Below are 20,162 nucleotides of genomic sequence, written 5' to 3'. Positions count from 1 at the left end.
GCCTTGAAGGATTTAAAGAGGTAATTTTGTTTGTCTTTCTACCCCAAGTCGGGATTAAATATACCTGTGTGTTTGGAATGTGCATAAGAAAGGCAGCTATCCCCAACAGGTAGTCCAGTTTAATGTTTAGTAATGCAAATATGCTGTTATCTTGGCAGACAAACACCTCTAAAATTCCTGAAATTCTTTCCTGTAGGGATTTCTGTTAAAGGTATGTCATGTGTCAAAATGGCAGTATGTTTTTTTAAGCTCTGCAATGCACTGCAAGATAATTTAGGGCACAGGAATAGGGTAGCTTTATGCCAGCTGGTTTAATCAACCTTGAAGGAGAGCTGTGTACTCAGCTAGGTCACTAGGCTGGTAGCAGCTGGCCAGTGAGTTAATTGAGACCTCCAGATTCCAGGCAAAGTAAGTTAAAGCATCCAGTCGGTCTTTCTGTGTCCAGAGTACTGACTTCTTTCACCTGTATGCTTTCAAGTTTGTTATTTGAAGCATCTTTATATGTTTACTATGTTCTTTGGGAAAGGGCAAACCGATAGTGATTCTGTAGCTGAGATACCTACTTAGAAACTCTACCTAAATTCAGTTTCTATAAAAGTTTTTTGTTAGTTTTTTGTTAGTTTTGGCAGGGGCGGTTGTTGGTTGTTTGTTGGGGGGGGGGGGTGTTGTGTTTTTTTTTTTTTTTAACCTAAATCATACCAATTTAAAGGCATCCGAAATTACTTTTTTCAGTCTTCTAGATTTAAAAATGCATTTATTTTTGTCATGCTTTTCCAGGTACTCAGATCTCCTTTTTGGAAAATTTGATGTGTGCCCTATTAACAGCTTTCAGCATAGTGCTGAAGCAGAATTTCTTGTCTTTGCTTGAAACTCTGACAAAGTTTTTCATTGGTGGTTCCTATTCCATTTAAAGAGAAACTGATGCATTTATTGTTCTGGTTCTGTTTTGATATTTCTTGCAGAAAGTGTTAAAATGCTTCAGTGATAAGGGAGTATATACACAAAGAGTAGCTCTTTTTTGTTTTCCATATATATTATTCATGAAGCCACTGTGAAAACAAAAATAGTTCTTAAGAGTCTCTATTCTGGATGTAACATTCAGCCATAATTATTTTGTAGCTCCTCATTCAAAACAAATTATTCATCTTATTTAGAGTAGAAGTTTGTCAAGGTATTATAACCATCCTCTTCAGTGTGTCTCTTTCATGAAAATAAGCATATAATGTCACCGCCACTTTTATGCATGCACTTTGTATGGAAACAGTATATTCTTAACTGTATATCCTTGGTATGACTAGTTTCCTTAAATTCCTGAAACTAGAAAATTGGGAATTTCTGTTGCAGCCAAATGTTTTGTGATCGCATCCTAAACCTTGAAAACAAATGGTTTTCTGAAGTTCTAGTTTTCTCACCTAGTTAATAAGTCATTGTTTAGAATCTTTATGTAAGGAAATAATCCCTTTGGGGTGAATTTTGAGAAAACTTCAAGAAGCTATTTATTATATGTGTGGTATGTCATTATTTCCGGTCCCTTAATTTTTGGTTACAGGCATTTAGACCATCATAGACTATGGGATCCCAATGAATTTGCTGTTTCCTGCTTCAAAATCATCATGTATTCTATACAGGTAGGATTTTCTCTAGTGTTTTTTTTCCTTGCATACATGTTTCGAGCACATGAGACAGGTTTAAATGTTCACCTCACCACAATAGTGATAGACAGTAGATGAAGTCAAAGAATCCAGAAGATCCCTTTTCATAACTCCTTAGGCTTATTCTTCAAACTTTTCAAATAATAACCTAATTGTGGTTTGTGATCAGAAGTTATCTGATTTACTTTCAATTACTGTACACTTGTAGAAGAAAAAAAGATATTAAGGAATTCTCAATGGAAGGTAGTGCAGAGGTCTTTCAGCAAGCTCAACAAGGAGCAGGATAGCCATACTGATCAGACATTGTGCTTGATAAAAATAATCTCTCAAGTTAGTAATTTCTCCGTGCCAATACAGCTGTACTGCTTTTACAACCCAAGAAACCAACTTCACATGGAACTGTGTTTTGCTAATTGATTTTTACTAGTGGGCAACCTCTGTTGTCTGTTGTAAACATGATCAAAGTCTGATTCTTGGATTGCATCAAGCACAGACACCCAAAAGATAAAGTCATAGAATTCCAGGTTTGTGGAAGAAAGCTGAGTTTTTTCAGCGTTTGTATCAATTACGCTTTTTTGTAAGACCAGTGGAAGTCCTTGAACTGCAGTTAGCTGAATGAAGTACCACTTCATGCTTCCTCTGTGCTTGTAGATATTCCTGGATATTTTAATGTTGTAAGCTTTTGTATACGGTGCTGCATGAACCTGTGTGGCTTCGTCTGTCATGGTAGTTTTTAAAATCCATATTTAATCATTAATTGATTGAAATTTAATTGAATTTGTGTAGTAAGAATGTTGCAGAACAGGAACATGGTCATGACTGTAGCTGTATGGTGTATGAAGTCATTCTTATTAACGTCACAGATGAAGCTTTTCTTTCTGTTTGTTTGGTTTTCAATAGGCACAATATTCCCATCATGTAATACAAGAAATTCTTGGACACCTTGATGTTCGCAAAAGAGACTCACCACGAGTTCGTGCTGGCATTATTCAGGTTCTTTTGGAAGCAGTTGCAATCGCAGCTAAAGGATCGATAGGTAAGTCATCTTTAATTAAAGGCATCAGGTCAAAGGATAGATTTGAAGGGTGGTGTTAATTTTTGCTTTGTTTTCAGACTGAATGAAAGCATATATTTTGAGAAGGTTTTGTACTTATTATTTTTTTCTCCTTTGTGCTGATAAAATACTTGAAATCTTACTTGGTTTACAATTACTCAAATGTACTTACTTAGTCGTTTGACTTTTATAGTCCTTTGCATTGAAAAAATGAGTAGATGTATTTTTACAGCCTTGTGAAAGGCAGGAATTCCTCTTTGGTAAGAAGTCACAAAATCTGAGAGAATTGTGTGTGTGTCTACAAAATGTCAAGAGCACTGTTGCTTTGTGATACAGCTGCTGTGAGATGATAATATGGGAGTCAAGAGTAGAATGATCTTTGAGGAATTTTACCTTAGTAACTATGAAGCAGCTGAAATAAGGTGAATTATGTCATTTACGGTAGCATAGTTCCTTGACATAAGAGTAGTTATGAAGATGTGTACACACATGTGCTCTGCTGCTGTTCTGCTTTGGTCTCCTGCTGAAACATTATTGCTTTGCTTCATTAGCTTGAGTCTGTGCCTGTCCTTTCTCTTTAGGCAAGACAGTTGCATGCACAGACTTGTGAAGTCTTCTACCATATTATGAAAAGAGCTCATTATTTGATCCAATATATAGAACTGGATTTTAGTAGCAGGTTTTGAAATAACTTAAGTTTGAGTGCAAGTACCTGCAGTTTAACCCATTGTTGATGCTTCATTTCAGCAACCATTCATTTTCTATATAAAACTTGCATGGTGGGTTGACTGCGGCCAACAGCCATTTGCTCACTCCCCTTTCCCACAGGTCAGGGAGAAGGTAGAAAGAAGGTGAGAAGTCTCATGGATCAAGATAAAGACAAATTAATGGGTGAAGCAAAAGCTCATGCACAAGGAAAGCAAAGGAATTTTATTCAGTACTTCCCATTGACAGGCAGATGTTTAGCCACTTCCTGGAAAGCAGGGCGTCAGCATGCATAATGGTTACTTGGGAAGACAAATGCCATACGAACAAATGTTCACCCGATTCCTCCTCCTTTCCTTGAGCTTTTATTGCTGAGCATGACGTTACATGGTATGGAATAGCCCTTTGGTCAGTTTGGGTCAGCTGGCCCAGTCTGTGTCTCCTCCCAGTTTCTTGCACACCCCAGCCTACTCTCTGTAGGGATGAAGTGGGAAAAAGAAAAAGACTTGACACTTGCTAGCACTGTTCAGCACTGTTCAGCAACAGCCAAAACACTGGTGTGTTGTCAACGCTATTTTAGTCACAGATTCAAAGCACAGCACCACTGAGGCTGCTAGGAGGAAAGTTAACTCCATCCCAGCCAGACCCACTACAACTTGGTAGTAATGGATTATGCATATATACCTGATTGCATTTCCTGATTCCAAAATAATCTCTAAAATGTCAAGGTGTAGGCACACTTCAAAAGTTTATCCCTAGGCCATATCCCTCAAACAGTGAATTTTATTTCTTCTTTTCAGCTTAATCTGATTTCCCCTGAAAAGGGATTGAAAAGGTTAGTTTACATTTTGTTAAGGCATCTTTCCATTGACAGGTGCAGTCATTGTTATGTGTTGTTTCCAGGTCCAACAGTTCTGGAGGTTTTTAATACCTTGTTGAAGCACTTGCGCATCAGTGTTGACTTTGAGCTGGGTGATAGACGCAGTTCAGCAGGAAGTGCCACTGTCAGCACAAGCTCCAAGGAGAGTGATGAGAGGATTGTCCAGAATGCTATTATTCAAACAATCGGTGAGTAATGACAGTAACATAGCCTCACTTAAAATTCCTTCCCTTCTCCCCCTTCCTCAATGAAATGGTATTAAAACAGCTTGAATCAAAAAGCAGTAATGGCAAGTGTGGTATCTCTGATTGTACTTGCCTCTAAATCTCAGGCTCACTTTATATATTTGACTTCTGAAAGACTGTTCCTTTAATTGTTAACTGAACAGATAGCCAAGAAGCTCAATGAAAATTAAAAATGCTGGTGGACTTATAATAAATTTGTTGGTTATATTATTGTACGGCCCTTGAAATATAGACATCGTTCTATGCCTTTGGTACAGAACTAATACTAGTCCTTTTATGAAAAATCATATTGCAAGCAATCATGTGCAGTAATATATTTTAGTAGGTACTACTTGAAAATTTGTATAAACTGATCTTAAACATAGTGGCAACAATGACATCTAATGGCCGGTTGTGCTACCACAACTTAACTGAAGTACTTCTAAGCACAGTACTGAAAATGAGAGCAGCAATTTCTGTAAATGATTTTGTTAAAATAGCCTCTCCCCTTTTTTTCAGATTTTCTTTTTATGGTACTGATATTATATATTGTAGTTCATTTATGATGTGTATTCCTTACTTAAAGAACAAGGGGGAATGTAATTTAAATGTTGTTCACTAATCTGTACTTTTGCTTACGCCCTGAAGCTTTCTAGAGCAGTAGCAAATATGTAGTAGATTACTTCTCGCCATTCCAGTAAAACTCCAAGTTAAAATGTTCCCCCCCACCAAAAAAAAACCAACCCAAAACAAAACACAACCTTTTAAAGTTAAGCTTCTTTCTATCAATGTTACATTTATACTATTGCACAGCTATAGAATAGAATAGAATATCTCACGCTGGAAAGGACCCATCAGGATCATCAAGTCTGACTCCCTGCTCCTCGATGGACTACCTAACACTAAACCATATGACTAAGAGCGTCATCCAGACAATCCCTGAACTCTTGACAGGCTTGGTGCCATGACCACTTGCCTGGGGAGCCTGTTGCAGTGACTGACCACCCTCTCAGTGAAGAATGTTTTCCTAAGGTCCAGCCTGAACTTCCCCTGATGCAGCTTCATTCCATTTCCTTGTGTCCTATTGCTGGTCACCAGAGAGAGGAGATCAGCATGCCCCCCTCCACTGCCCCCCTTGAGGAAGTTGCAGACTGCGATGAGGTCACCCCTCAGCCTTCTCTTCTCCAAGATGAACAAACCAAGTGACCTCAGCTGCATCTCATAAGTCTCGTCCTCGAGACCTTTCACCATCTTGGTCGCCCTGCTCTGGACACGCTCTAATAGTTCGGCTGCCAGAGCATGCTGTTGACTCATATTCAACTTGCTATCAACCCAGACCCCCAGATCTCTTTCTGCGGGGCTGCTCTCCAGCCTCTCATCCCCCAGTTTGTATGTATAACCAGGATTACCCTGTCCCAGGTGGAGAATCTGGCACTTGCTCTTGTTAAATTTCATACGGTTGGTGATTGCCCAGCTCTCTAGTCTTTCCAGATCTCTCTGTAAGGCCTCTCTACCCTTGAGGGGGTCCACAGCTCCTCCTGGTTTAAGTATTGTCAGCAAACTTACTTAATGTACATTCGATTCCTGTGTCCAGTTCATTTATAAAAACATTAAAGAGCACTGGCCCTAAAATCGAGCCCTGGGGAACCCCACTGGTGACTGGCCACCAGCCTGATATAACCCCATTTACTAAAACTCTTTGAGCCCGACCCTTCAGCCAGTTGCTCACCCAACGTGTTATGGACTTGTCTAGCTGTGTGCTGGACATTTTATCCAGCAGGATACTGTGAGAGACAGTATCAAAAGCTTTGCTAAAATCCAAAACTACCACATCCACTGGCTTCCCTTGGTCAACTAGATGAGTGACCTTGTCATAACAGGACATTAAGTTGGTTAAGCAGGACTTTCCCGTCATGAACCCATGCTGGCTATGACCAATGACTATGTTGACTCTCAAGTGTTTTTCATTAACTGGCAGGATAACCTTCTCCATAATTTTGCCAGGCACTGAACTGAGACTGACAGGCCTGTGATTACCAGGGTCTTCCTTCTTACCCTTCTTGAAATTGGGACAACATTTGCCAGCTTCCAGTTGACTGGGACCTCTCCAGACTCCCAAGACCATTGAAAAATAATGGAGAGAGGTTCCTCAATGACATTGGCCAGCTTTTTCAGTACCCTGGGATGAATCCCATTGGGCCCCAGAGACTTCTGCACATCCAGCTGGAGCAGCAAGTCTTGAACAAGTTCAGGGTCAGCTGGGAGTTTATCATAACCCCTCAGTCCAGGGGTCCCAGAGCCCATTACCGGTGTTAAAGACAGAGGCAGAGAAGGCATTAAATGTCTCCACTTTGTCTACATCCTTATTTGTGAGGTGACCAACCTCATCAAGCAATGGACCAATGTTATCTCTGATACTCCTTTTGCTGTTAACATATTTTATAAAGCCCTTTTTGTTGTCCGTCACAGTGTTAGCCAGCTTGAACTAATCAAGTTTCAGCTGCACAAATTTTCTCCCTACAGTGGCGAACGGCATCTCTGTGGTCCTCTTGTGTCGCCTGTTATTGCTTCCAATGTCCATACATTTTCCTTTTCCCCCTAAGTTCTAGCATATGATCCCTGCTCAGCCAAGCCGGCCTTCTGCCCCACTTGCTTGACTTCAGACACTTTGGTATTGCCAGCTACAGTGCTCCTAAGAGATGGCTTTTAAAAAGTGACCAGCATTCATGGGCCCCAGTACCTTCAAAAGCAGATTTCCAGGGGACCTTACTAACTGGCTCATTCAGCAGCCCAAAGTCTGTTCTCCCCGTATGCCGGGTCGAAGTTTTGCTGGCAGTTTTTCTCCTATCACCAACAATTTGAAACTCAAATACTTTGTGGTTACTGTGACCAAGACAGCCACTGATGAGCACTTTGCCCACGAGTCCCTCTCTGTTTCCAAGCAGAAAATCTAGGAGGGCACATTTCCTAGTTGGCTCCCTTAGTACCTACACCAAGAAGTTATCTTCAGTGTGCTTCATATATTTCCTGGACCTGTTTGTGCCTACTGTATGGTATTCCCAGTTGATGCTTGGGAAGTTAAAATCACTCATAAAGACAAGGGCAGTTGATCTAGAGGTATCCCTTAATTCCTTGTAGAACAATTCATTGGTGTCATTGTCCTGGCTGGGTGGTCGATAGTAGACTCCCACAACATCAGCCTTATTTGCTTTCCCCTTCATCCTTACCCAGGGGATCTCAACTGTGTCATTGCCAACTGTAAGCACCATAGAATCCAACCCCACCCTTACATACAGCAGTACCCCCCGCCTTGCCTGCCTTGCCTATCCCTCCGGAAGAGCCTATAACCATCCGTCACAGCACACCAGTCACAGGACTCATCCCACCAGGTTTCGCTTATGCCAATGATGTCGTAGCCCTGGGACTGACCCAAAGCTTCTAGCTCCTCTTGTTTATTCCTCATGCCGTGTGCATTAATATAGAGACGTTTCAAATGTGCTCCAGTGTACCCAGGACAGCATGGAGCAGACTGAAGGACCTCACTAGCACACCATCCCTCAAAATTTGGCATGCTGCCCACAGGCTTATGTCTAGCAAGCCTTGTTTTATCCCTTTCCCCCTTCAAATCTAGTTTAAAGGTCTTTTGATGAGCCCAGCTAACTCTTGCACGAAGATCCTTTTGCCCCTTTGAGACAGGTGTACCCTGTCTGTTGCCAGCTGGCCTGGTGTTATGTAGACTGCCTCATGATCAAAAATCTGCTGGAGATGCCAGGCTCGGAGCCAGGTATTGATCTGCTGGCTCTTTCTGTTTCTTCCCTCATCATTCCCTGCAACTGGAAGGATAGAGGAGAACAGTACTTGTGCTCCTGATCCCTTAACCAGTCATCCCAAGGCCCTGAAGTCTCTCTTGATCACCCTCGAACTTCTTATTACAACTTCATCGCTATATACATGAAAAAGCAGTAACAGGTAATAATCTGAGGGCTGTGCCACGGTAGGAAGTTTCCTCGTCACATCTTTAACCCGGGCCCCAGGGAGGCAGCAGACTTCCCTAAGAAGTGAGTCTGGTCGGCATATTGGGCTTTCTGTTCTCCGCAGAAGAGAGTCTCCTATGACAATGACCCATCTTTTTTTCTGTATGGAAGCAGTTTTGATGCAGGGCGTAGGCCAACTTAACCTTGGCAATACCTCCAAGCTAGATGAACCATCGTCCTCGTCCTTGTTCGGTTCCACTTGCAGAGCCTCGTACCTATTGTGCAAGGGCACCTGGGAAGGTGGGGGAGTCATGGAGGAGACGCGCCTGCTGCGCCGGGCAGGAACTTGTCGCCATTGCCCCCTATCCGCTCAGTCACCGCCTTGTGCCAGGTGGGGAGAGGATAGGGAATCCTCCATACCTTGTGTCCTGTCGGCCTGACAGGTGTGTCCCAGGGATGGTAGGGTGCAGTTCCAACAGTCTGTCTCCCTCTCAGACTCCCTGATGCTCCTCAGCCTACTCACCTCCTCCCACAGGTGTACTCACTACTGCAGCCAGTGCTGGTGTAAGAGCAGGGCAGATGCTGCAGCCTGACACCCGGATGGCAGCACGTTCCCACCGGAGCTCTGCCTGGGAAGCTGCGTCAGTGGCGGCGGGTGCAGAGTTTAGAGAGGACGTGGCCTTCTGCCGGCTGGATACCATTGCTCCCTGGTCGAGCCGGCAGAGCGGCAGCGCCCTTCTTGCGCACCATCTGCCGCACCGCTCCTGGTCGGTAGCGCTCCCCAGGGGCTTCTTTTATAGGTGTGGGGGCTTGGCCACCATTGCTCCTGGCCCCGTCCAGGTCTTGTCAGCTGCTGTCATGTGAGCTGTGGGCTCCTGGTGGGTCTCTCTGCTCCCCTGGGGTTCCCCCGGCTCAGGAAACCCCTCTGTGCACCCTGCTAGAGAGCTCCGCTGCCGATCGTGTTGGCACCTGAGCTGTTTGTCTCGGTGGTTTCAAAGTAATAATCATGTCATACTTTCCTTTCCTACACCTGTAATATTTAATGGTGACTTAAGAACAGACAAAAGTAACACTGTGTTCCATGAGAAACATTTCCAATTCCTCACTAGTTAAAAATTAACAGATGTCACATATTTAACTCTGAAATGATATATTTAAAGGAGACTAACAATAGAAAGTTTTAGGATTCAAAGAAGAAAGTGAGGGTCGTGAAAAGACTCTGTAAAGCCATTCAGCAGAAACTAACATGTGAGTGTTATGCCCTAAAACAAATCATAGTTTTATTCTTCATCTATTTTGACCTTGTTAATATATTCCTTGTATTTATAAGGCTTTTCTTTTAAAGAGAAGGGCCCTGTATCTCTTTCATTCTATGATTTCATTCCATTTTTATTTAGGATTTTTTGGAAGCAATCTCCCAGATTACCAGAGATCAGAGATTATGATGTTCATTATGGGAAAAGTACCTGTTTTGGGGACAAATTCACAATCACTGGATACCAGTCACCTTGGGTTTGTATATTCTACATTTTTTAATTTTTAATTAAAAATTTAGATTTTAGAACCCTGATAAATTAAGAAGTGAAAAACGTTAAGAAAAGTGAAATGTAAATTCTCACTCATTAGGGGCTGTATTAAGTACTATGCAGGATCAAGACAAGCACAGTGTCTGTGGTATGAAATCAATCTCCAAACACGTTACTGATAGAAAATGCCTGATTCGACTGCAACTTACTTTGCACTAAAACATTTCTTCTCTCCACATCTGTACAAATGTTTCTGAAATTATCTACTTAATGGTGGTTAATTCCATAACTTCTTATATGTTTTGTGAATGAGGGAAATCAAACTATGACTAAATTTTTTCAAATAGCTGCATAATTTACAAGTGGTTTTTGTTTTTTCTTCATTTTGTACAACCTGACTTCAGGTTAAGAAATAAACTGCAGAAAGTCCAGTGAATTTGTTTTGGTTTAGATTTTCCCCGTTTATTTAGAAATAGGAAAAAGCTATAGGTGGGCACGCTCCTGTAATAAACCCATAATTAAAAAGCCGCCATATGCTGGATTAATATTTTTCCCTGTAACATGAATAATTATGTCTAAAGACTGCTTTTCCTCAGTACGGGGAAAATCACTGAAAAGATTGCAGCTATTCTTTCCAGGTATGTGTGGATACTTTGTACCACATATGTCTGATCCCCTGCTAGCTTAAGTAGGAAGTCATTGTTATTCTCTTGGCTTCTTGGTAGCTTTTCATATAGCATTGTGTCCCTTCAGCATGCGACACTATTCCATGAAAGATAGAAATCTGTCTGTGTCAGGCAGTTATCACTAATTAAGAAGGTATTTGAAATATGAATCCAGTTAGAATTCTGTACTTGGATTACCAGTTGGTGTGGGGTGTTTTTGTTTAACTATACAATTTTCCTTTATGGGATTCTGTGTAAACATGGGGCTGAGTAGTATGTTAGTATGATGCATGTATGTCATTCTGAATAAAGCAGGCTTTCTGACTGTTGGTACAGTCTTGCATTGCTTACCAGAAAATTTGGTCACTGTTACACAAGACATTTGTATGATACTGCCAACTGGATGTAGCCAGGTTTATAGCCCATGAAGGTGGAAGTTTCCACTGTTATGTAGGGGTCAAATTTTATGAAGAGGCTTGCTCTTGCCTTACGCTATTTGGTGGACAAAAGGGTTTGTACCTTTTTTACTTTCTTGAAAGAGTGTCTTTGAACGGAGCAATTTATTCCAAGTGCACCTTTGTAAGATCTTCCAAGAACAGTGCACATGTGACTATATACTAACAGGTATTTAACTTCTTTTAGTACCAGCAGATGGAATATGAGAACAGATGAAGAACAGGTTAAGTGGTGTTCCATATAATTTCCTGTGATCTGAAAACAGAGGGTTTTGGGGTCTGACTTAAACAAGAAGTGTCCTGGTTTCTTAAAAGAGTCAATTACATTTCAATTCAGAAGAAATTCTGAGCGCTAATGCTTGTGAAAATTAAGTCAAGCATGTAGCGGTTGAACATTTCAGATACAAAGAGATTTCTGAATGAAACATGAAGATATAGATCTGCTTCACATATTTCATTTATTGTTTTTTTCAATTGTATGTGCTTTGCTTTTTAAGCCTGCCTATAAATGTCACTTTCAAAAACATTTAGTTACTACACCTCATTTGGAGATACTTGCCCCTTATTTGTGGTCATCCAGCATCCCTTCCAATACTGCTGTATTCAGTTGTCAAAAATGCAGTGGTTAGAATGATGTCTGGAGTAGAATAATATTTTGAAGATATGCAAAGAAACTAATTTTCAACTTCTTTTCCTATTGTAGAGATTTGGGAACTAGGAGGATTCAAATCATGTTATTGAGATCTTTACTTATGGTAAGCCTTCTGTGTTCAGTATATTATGTTATAAGCACATGTTTCACTTTGTGTATATGTTTATACATAGAAGTATAGTATTACAACTGTAATTACAATTACAAAATTAAACATACCTCATATGAAATGAACATACTTAATATTACTGTTACAAAACTACAGATCTCTAGTTCTACTGGGTAAAATTGTGACAGTGTTTTCCCAATTTACATTAGAAGCAGCTCAAGAAATACTCCTTCATCTCTTTAGAGCACTTCAGTGAATATCAGTTGTAATTGGATCTGCAGATCCAAAAGAACATCGTAGAGTAGGTTGAGTTGACTAGTTCTGCCAGTGATGCTGACAACATCAGAGTGAAATCACTTTTGTCTCTGATACCACAAAACCTGTAATTAGTAGAATGGCTGATATTTTTAAAACTGTAGTAGTGGATGCTTATCTCCAAGCCTTTAGAACCTCAGGCACCATTGTTCTTTCCTTCCTAGTATTTCCCAAGTTTCTTGTAAGCTATGATTAAATGTTTTATCACAAATACATTTTTGAACTGTAATCCTTCAGAGAGTATTTTTGGAAATACATCCTGATGGTAAGAATCAGAAGTGGGTAGTAAAGGAGGCACTTTCCTGTAGAATCCTGGCCTGTGTTGTTGCAGAAGCTGAAAACTGTTTAGTGCCTGAAATAGGGGAGATAGCATAAAGAATGATTTCATGACTAAAGCAGAAGAATATCTTCCTGGAAAATGAGTTTCTATCCCTGCTTTGACATGAAATTTGTGTGTGGTGTTAGGCAAATCAGTTAAACCATTCTTTGTTTGTCAGAATATGAAGTCCTAGATTCTGGCTTGCAGAAGACCTGAGCATTCACAGTTGCAATTTAAAGATAGAAAACACGTTAGAAAGGGCCTCAGGTGGTCATTTTGTACTTTGTCTTGATTAAAGATAGATTCAGCTATGCCTAAACTGTTCCAGTCTTAAAAATTGCCAATTAAGTCAGTAAGAATTGTTCTAATTATTTGGGGTGCTGCATAGCCTGTAAGTATGTGTTAAGTGATTGGAATTGTGTATATGGAAGGAATTTAACATTTTTACACTGAAGTTTGTTTTGGATCCTCTTTTAGAACATGGAAGTAAAATCCCAACATGGCACAAAGATGTGAAAGTGAACGTTTTGATGCTTAATGAATTACTTAGACATTGATAAATATTGTGGAAAAAATGTGGGAAGGAATTTGTGTTCAGAGCAAAGCTTTTGTGGTATATAAGGTTTAGTCTGCACACATAATAAAGAACTAGAAACTACTGAACCCTGCCTGTTCTGTGTACTGAACTGAGCATTGTACATCATGTATTCTTTACAAAAGAATAATACTTCACAACATAATTAGTCTTGTTGTGCATACACACAGGCAGACAACATAGTGTTGTATAGGCAATTAAAATCTGGCACTGCATTAAAAGTATACACTTTTATTTGCAGCCTTACTGCTTGTAATATTAGTAACTTTCCATTTTCAAAATGATTGATTAGATACCTTCATGTACCTGCATGCTCCTCTGCCAACCAGTTTCCTTTCAACCTATTCAGTTATGCTGTGGAATAGTGCTTGCTCACATTTTGTGGTTTAACCCCAGCAGACAGCAAAGCATCACCTAGTCACTTGCTCATTCTTCCCCAGTGGGACTGGGGAGAGAATTGGTAAGCGTACAAATGAGAAAAGTGGGTTGAGATGAAGACAGTGTAGTAAGTAAAAAAAGGAAAACGTGATAAAAAATAGAAATGAACAAAAACCCCACCCAAACAAACCACAAAAAAAACCACCCAAAACCCAATTGCTCACCAGCCAGCCAGTCCCCAAGCAATAGCAGCCTTTGCAAACTGTCCCATTTTGTTGCTGAGCATGATGTCATATGGTCTGGAATATCCCTTTGGTCAGTTGGGGTCAGCTGTCCCAGCTGTGTCCCCTCCCAACTTCTTGTGCACTCCCAGCCTACTCACTGGCAGGGCAGCGTGAGAAGCAGAAAAGGCCTTGACACTGTGTAAGCGCTGTTCAGCAACAACTAAAACATCCCTGTGCTATCAACACTGTTTTGGTCACAAATCCAAAACACAGCAGTGTGTGTGCTACTATTAAGAAAAATAACTATCCCAGCCAAATCCAGTACAACACAGTTCACGTGTAAAAGCTGTAATGGTATGCATAATGAAGATATAATTATTATGTAAAGCCTTAGATAAAAATATGAGTGCTTTTATTATAATTAAATCTTGGATAGTTTTGCTCCCCTCATCCTCAACAGTTTATGCTTGCCAGTTTCTGGATCCTGTTTTGGTTTGAGATTGTGATATTCTGGTAACCTCCGTTTTAAGGGACAGTAAATTCTAAATATTTCTGACTGCTGTAAATGTTCAGCTGATTAATATTTAAATTGTCAGATAGAAGTTAACTTTTCCGTATGTATCTACAGAGCTTGCTTTAAATAAAAGTAATCAAATGAGGCAAGTCAGAGGTAGTATTAAAAAAAACCAACATCATGGTACCAGATTTCTAAGGAAGTGGTTTGCTGCTTGCTGGTTTTTTTTGCAATAAAGTAGTATCCATAAATGTTTAAGATGTACATATAGGCCCTGATTTCTCTTCTTTTCTTCACGTGAGCATACTCGGTACAAAATATGAGCAGCTCAGAGCCTGAAATGGAAAAATCTCTATTGGCATTATTACCATCTTCATTTTATGCCTTGCAACTTTTCAGAGGTCATTTTTAAAAAAAATTTCATAAATGATACCTTTATTTTTCTTTTGGGTGTGTTGATAGAGGAAGGATCCTGAGAAATACCACTTTAAAACAGATGAGGAAGTTCATCGGAACATAAGTATTAAAGTCCTTCCAAATTCATAGTGAGGTTAGGAATTTTCAAAACTAATAGAGTACTTCAATTTGAATCCACCTTTCAGATGCCAAAGCAAGCCCACTAAAAATTGAGTGAGAGCTGCAAGTAATTCTTACAATGCAATAATGACACACATTAATCTTACTTCCGACAATGAACAGGTGACTTCAGGATACAAAGCAACAACGATAACTAATGCACTTCCTCCCCCGTTTCTGGACCCGTTATTGTCTCCTTCACTCATGGAAGACTCTGAGCTAAGGCAGCTGGTCTTGGAAATACTGCATAACCTCATTGATCGGCATGACAACAGAGCAAAGCTCAGAGGGATACGGTAGTTCTTTTTGTTTGCTTTGGCCTACTTGAAATTCTAGTTTAATATCTGAATGATCAGCACTGTTGATTTTTAAATATTTTTTCCTAATATGAAACATTATTGTACTGTTTTGGTAAATGCACAGTGTTCAGTGTCATTTATTGATGGCAAGAGTTTTACAGGTAAGCTTCATCCTCTTCCCTTTCAACAACTTTTTGCTAAAATGACATTTTTGTTTCCTTAGAATAATACCGGATGTTTCTGATCTAAAGATAAAACGAGACAAAATTTCAAGGCAAGACGTGAGCTTCATGAAAAAGGTAATAGAATGAAAAAGTTAACTTTTCTGTCTAGAAAGAAGGTAATGTAACTGAACCAGTTGCTTTTCTTCTAAAACTGTGTTTTTGCAACAAGTTACAAAGATCAGTATCAAGTGATTTTAATTCAAATTACAGTGGTTTCAGTGTTGAGGTGCTCTAGATACTTGAGAGGTGGTCCCATTGAATAAAATTTTCATTTATGTCTTCAGTGAAAACCCTTGCATGCATGAAATTAGAACAGTGTATATCTAAACCATGATTCTGAAAAGACCTCCCAGTAGTTAGATCTCTGTGCAGCATTTCATTTGTGCTCAGTAGTAGTTTTTTATTTGTATGGCTTTTATTTTGTTGCATTTTCAGATAATTTTTTATTTTAAAATCATTTTTAAAAGCCTTGGTACAGGGACTTGTGTCTTATGTTTTAGGTAAAGATGTCAAAGAAAGTTAACTTTGAAGAAAAAAATGCACCTTCTTACAAGATTGCTTTTACAGGACATTGTGCCGGTTGACTTCTGAGTATGTTTGCTTCTAAAGAAAAACAGATTTATTTTTTTTTAGGTGATGCTTATGTGGAGTGAAATTACTTCTTTACAGTAAACACCTAATTTTCTATGTGGGGAAGAATGCAGATAGTAGTGTGCTCTGTCATTCCTGATTATGGTTTATCTGTGTAGGTATGTTTGTAAACAAATAAGTACAAATTACTTGAAGTCATCTCAAGCAGGCTTTAGAACATTTATCACTGTTATCTGCCTGAGAAAATATATTCATTTCTCACAGCTATCCCATGCTGCTTTGTTTTTGTTTCCTATTAACTGCGAAATAAAAATGTGTGTCTTCAGAGTGCTGACCTAATTTAATATTCTAATCATAAAAACCAAAAGAATTGCAGTTTAACTTGTCCAGAGGCAAAAATACTACATATGTAATAATATGCATACTAGAGTTGTGCGATTTTCAAGTAACATTGCAAGATAAATGTTCTTGCTAAGTTAATACAGTTGATATTCCTTGCAGTTTATTTACACCTGTTTTGATTAATACTGAAATAATACAAATATAAAGAATACTCCAACATTGGCCATTATTAGTAATGTATCTTTGTAAAAGTGAATTAAATTTTAATTCTTCAATTTAATATCTAGGATTTAAAACAGTTTGGGTAAGTTGTATTTACTGATTTTGCTAGATGAAAATTTTAATTGTCAAACTAAATATTTGAATTATTAACACTCTCATCTGAAAAAGAGGGCAGGAGAGGAAAAGAGACTCTTATCAGGTCAAGAAAAGATTATACAGTCTTCCAAAAAAAATGCATTAACCCTGGGGAATGAAGTCATTCTATAATTATGTATGTGATACTGTTTCAGGTGCATATCATAAACCTAATGTTACCTAGTGTAGATGTGTAAGTTAGCAGCCTACTCTTCCAAGAACCCTTGCATAATCAAACAAGAGGGGTGAAGCATCTCCAGAAGTCCGTTAAGATCTGAATGACCATGTAGGGTTGTTTGATGTTAGATGGGGATCCTAAGGCAATTGTGTATCATACTTAGGAATCTCAGTACCTAAAATTAGGTGGAATTAAACCAGACATAGATACAAAACTCTTTTCATCTGAGTCCACTTTCTCAAAGCCAGGAGGTTTATTTCTTTCCTTTTTTTAAAGGGAAATACTGAACTTCTTGCATTTTGCAATCTTCTAGAAAGATACTACGTGTCACGAAAATCCACATAATAATTTATTTTCATATCTAAGTGCAATTCTTTATCAGTGGGATGAATCATTTCGTTACTTTTGTTTTCCAAATATACTGTGTCTTTAAACAGCTAACCTTTAGCGTGCTTATTTCATAATAGCTTCTGTGCTTTGCTAATAGCTCTCTTTCCCTCTTTTCTAAATAAAACATATATTTGAACAACTACATATTTGATTTTAGAAGTAATAAAAAGACCAACAACATCTTTATTATTTCTTAAGTGAATATGTCCTGCTTCAAAAACAGATGTTAAAATGAGTTTTCTTTTTCCTTCTAAAATTGAACTAGTACTTCCATGAAGCGTCAGTCCTTAGATCTTGAAAATTAACTGTGTCAACTGATAAAGACCTGTATCCTCTACAGATTAAGAATGCTGGGGTGGTTGCATGCAAAACCTGCTTCTTATCCTGCCTTTCTGTGTTTTCATTTCTTTTTTTGTGTTGAGATAATAGTTTCTTTATAAAAATTTGGTTAAGCACAGTGTTACGAGGAAAGTCACTTTCGAAGTTGAGGGTCTTTAATTAGATAACCTATGTTCTTCACTAGAGCTAGAGCCTCCCTACGCACATTGATAAATAAGTCCTACTCATCTTCTGAAACACCATCTAGCAGAACTTTTTCTTGGTTTGCTATTCAAGGAGCCTTGCTTAATGAACAACTTTTTGATGTCTTCACGAGGATAACCCTTGAAGCTCCTCAGTTACTTGAATGTTCTTGAGAATGTTTCAAGATCTACTTTCTGTTTTCTTCTTTTCATAATTTGGCAATTTTTTTTCTGAATAGGAAATGAATGCCAGTGTCTCACACACAGTGCAGTATTCAAGTGCAATTCACTTTATCATCTTCCCTATCTGTACACTTCTACATAAAATAGAACAGTGCTGTATTTATAAAGAAGCTGTTGTTATAAAGTAGTAGTCCTCATAAGTAATCATGTACTTGTTTGTGCATGTGTATACATGTATTCTATTTTTTAATTCTCTATCTAAAATGATCTAACATCAAAGTTGGCTGTGCTTGGAGTAGGGAGTTGGACTAGAGGACCTTTATATTATCATTTCTAACCTAAATTATTCTGTGATTTTAATACTCATTTTCCCTTTGTTATCTTTTATAGCACGGTCAGCAGTTGTACAGACACATCTACTTAGGCTGTAAAGAAGAAGACAATGTCCAAAAAAACTTTGAACTGCTGTTTACATCTCTAGCTCTTACCACAATTGAACTAGCCAATGAAGAAGTGGTTATTGACCTCATTCGATTAGCTATTGCTTTGCAGGTATGAGTCTGAATCAGTCTTGGGTTCATTGATTGACAGTTTATATTTGTTATTGGAGATGTGGATAACTGTTTTTTGTTTTCATATTGATCTTAAAATTGGAAATCACATCATTCAGTCCAAATTTGATTGATCTATTAAGGAAGTGCACTTCGTACATACCACTTATTAATAGGGAAGCCTCAGCTAATCAGATTTGTTACAAACTTCTACAGCATGTTCTCTTCGGGAAATATAGCAGCTGTGGAAATTTGTTGAAACATTCCCTAGATTGTCAGGCTGTTCTTAAAACCTGTGATCTTGCGTCAGTGTTCTGTATAAAATATACGGAATGTCCTCACCTTCAAAGAAAGCTTTAGGTTAATTGATTAGTTGGAAATATTTGTCAAACCAGGCTATTAAATCTTACCTTAGAGTAAAATTCTATCAGCGTGTTGACAGGCTTTATTCCTTAACATTTCCTTTACAGGATCAAACATTATTTTATACTTGCATACAGTCCTCAGTGAAACTGTAAAACTTCGTAGGTTTATCTGTGTTGAAATTAAAGCATTCAAAAAAAATATTGCTAGCATATGCCATAGAAATCTGATGAAATTGTGTCCTGTATTCCCACTTCACTTTCTGCCATTAGCCTTATTCCCTAACGTGCACCTGCATTATGAAACCTCTGAAGTCCCGAGTGCATCCTTAATTTTAAAATATGACACTGAACCAAATCCTTACTTGATGAAAATGACATTAGGAAACTCCCTGGTCTGGTTTGGCCCTCTGATTATTACCCGCTATTAGTTGTACAGGTTGGCAGTGATGAGATTGTGGGGAGAAATCCAAAGGCAACGAAAAGGGACTTCAGGGCACTGGGGTGATTAGTGGAAGGATCGGGAGCACAGGTAGTGTTTTCCTCAATCCCTTCAGTGGCAGGGAAATATACTGAAAGGAATACGTGGCTCAGAGGCTGGTGCCCTCGGTGGAATTTTGGGTTTTCTGGTCATGGGGAGGTTTACACGGCACCAGGCTTGCTGGGGACAGATGGAGTCCAGCTGTCTCAAAGGGGGAAAAGGATTCTCACTCATGAGATGGCGGGGCTCGTAGAGAGGGCTTTAAACTAGGTTTGAAGGGGGTAGGGGATAAAACTAGGCTCACCAGAGCTGAGCCTGGGGGCAGCATGCCAATGTTGGGGGTGGAATCGATAGCCCAGCTCAAGTGCATCTATGCCAGTGCACGCGGCATGGGCAATAAACAGGAGGAGCTGGAAGCCGTTGTGCAGCAGGAGAGATATGACTTAGTCGCCATCACAGAAACATGGTGGGATGACTGCCATGACTGGAGTGCTGCAATGGATGGCTATAAACTCTTCAGAAGGGATAGCCAAGGAAGGAGAGGTGGTGGGGTGGCTCTCTATGTTAGGCAGTGTTTTGATTGTACAGAGCTCCATGATTGTGATGACAAGGTTGAGTGCTTATGGGTGAGGATGAGAGGGAAGGCCAACAAGGCAGATATCGTGCCGGGAGTCTGTTATAGATCACCCAACCAGCTTGAAGAGACAGATAAAACATTCTATAAGCGGCTGGCAGTAGTCTCACAATCATGTGCCCTTGTTCTCATGTGGGACTTCAACTTTCCAGACATCTGCTGGAAATATAACACGGCGGAGAGCAAGCAGTCTAGGAGGTTCCTGAAGTGTGTGGAAGATAACTTTCTGACA

The 20,162-nt window shown here is 39.3% G+C and overlaps 1 protein-coding gene across 9 annotated transcripts in view; it reads left to right on the top strand.

Annotated features, from left to right (window-relative positions):
* The window catches only part of EFR3A (EFR3 homolog A), a 97,662-nt gene that overhangs the window by 53,953 nt on the left and 23,547 nt on the right, over window positions 1-20,162 (top strand). For all 9 annotated transcript variants that reach the window (XM_030011427.2, XM_030011423.2, XM_030011428.2 and 6 more), the window contains 8 exons: window positions 1,550-1,628; window positions 2,553-2,688; window positions 4,315-4,479; window positions 9,887-10,001; window positions 11,839-11,890; window positions 14,941-15,113; window positions 15,340-15,415; window positions 18,293-18,454. In XM_030011427.2, coding sequence (XP_029867287.1) covers window positions 1,550-1,628; window positions 2,553-2,688; window positions 4,315-4,479; window positions 9,887-10,001; window positions 11,839-11,890; window positions 14,941-15,113; window positions 15,340-15,415; window positions 18,293-18,454 — 958 coding nt within the window. The remainder of the gene's footprint in view (window positions 1-1,549; window positions 1,629-2,552; window positions 2,689-4,314; window positions 4,480-9,886; window positions 10,002-11,838; window positions 11,891-14,940; window positions 15,114-15,339; window positions 15,416-18,292; window positions 18,455-20,162) is intronic.

This window comes from Aquila chrysaetos, chromosome 4 (assembly GCF_900496995.4).
Source record: "Aquila chrysaetos chrysaetos chromosome 4, bAquChr1.4, whole genome shotgun sequence".
In the NCBI taxonomy this organism is placed as follows: domain Eukaryota; kingdom Metazoa; phylum Chordata; class Aves; order Accipitriformes; family Accipitridae; genus Aquila; species Aquila chrysaetos.
Note: the sequence above shows the minus strand (reverse complement) of the source record. Positions and strands in the feature narration are given on the sequence as shown.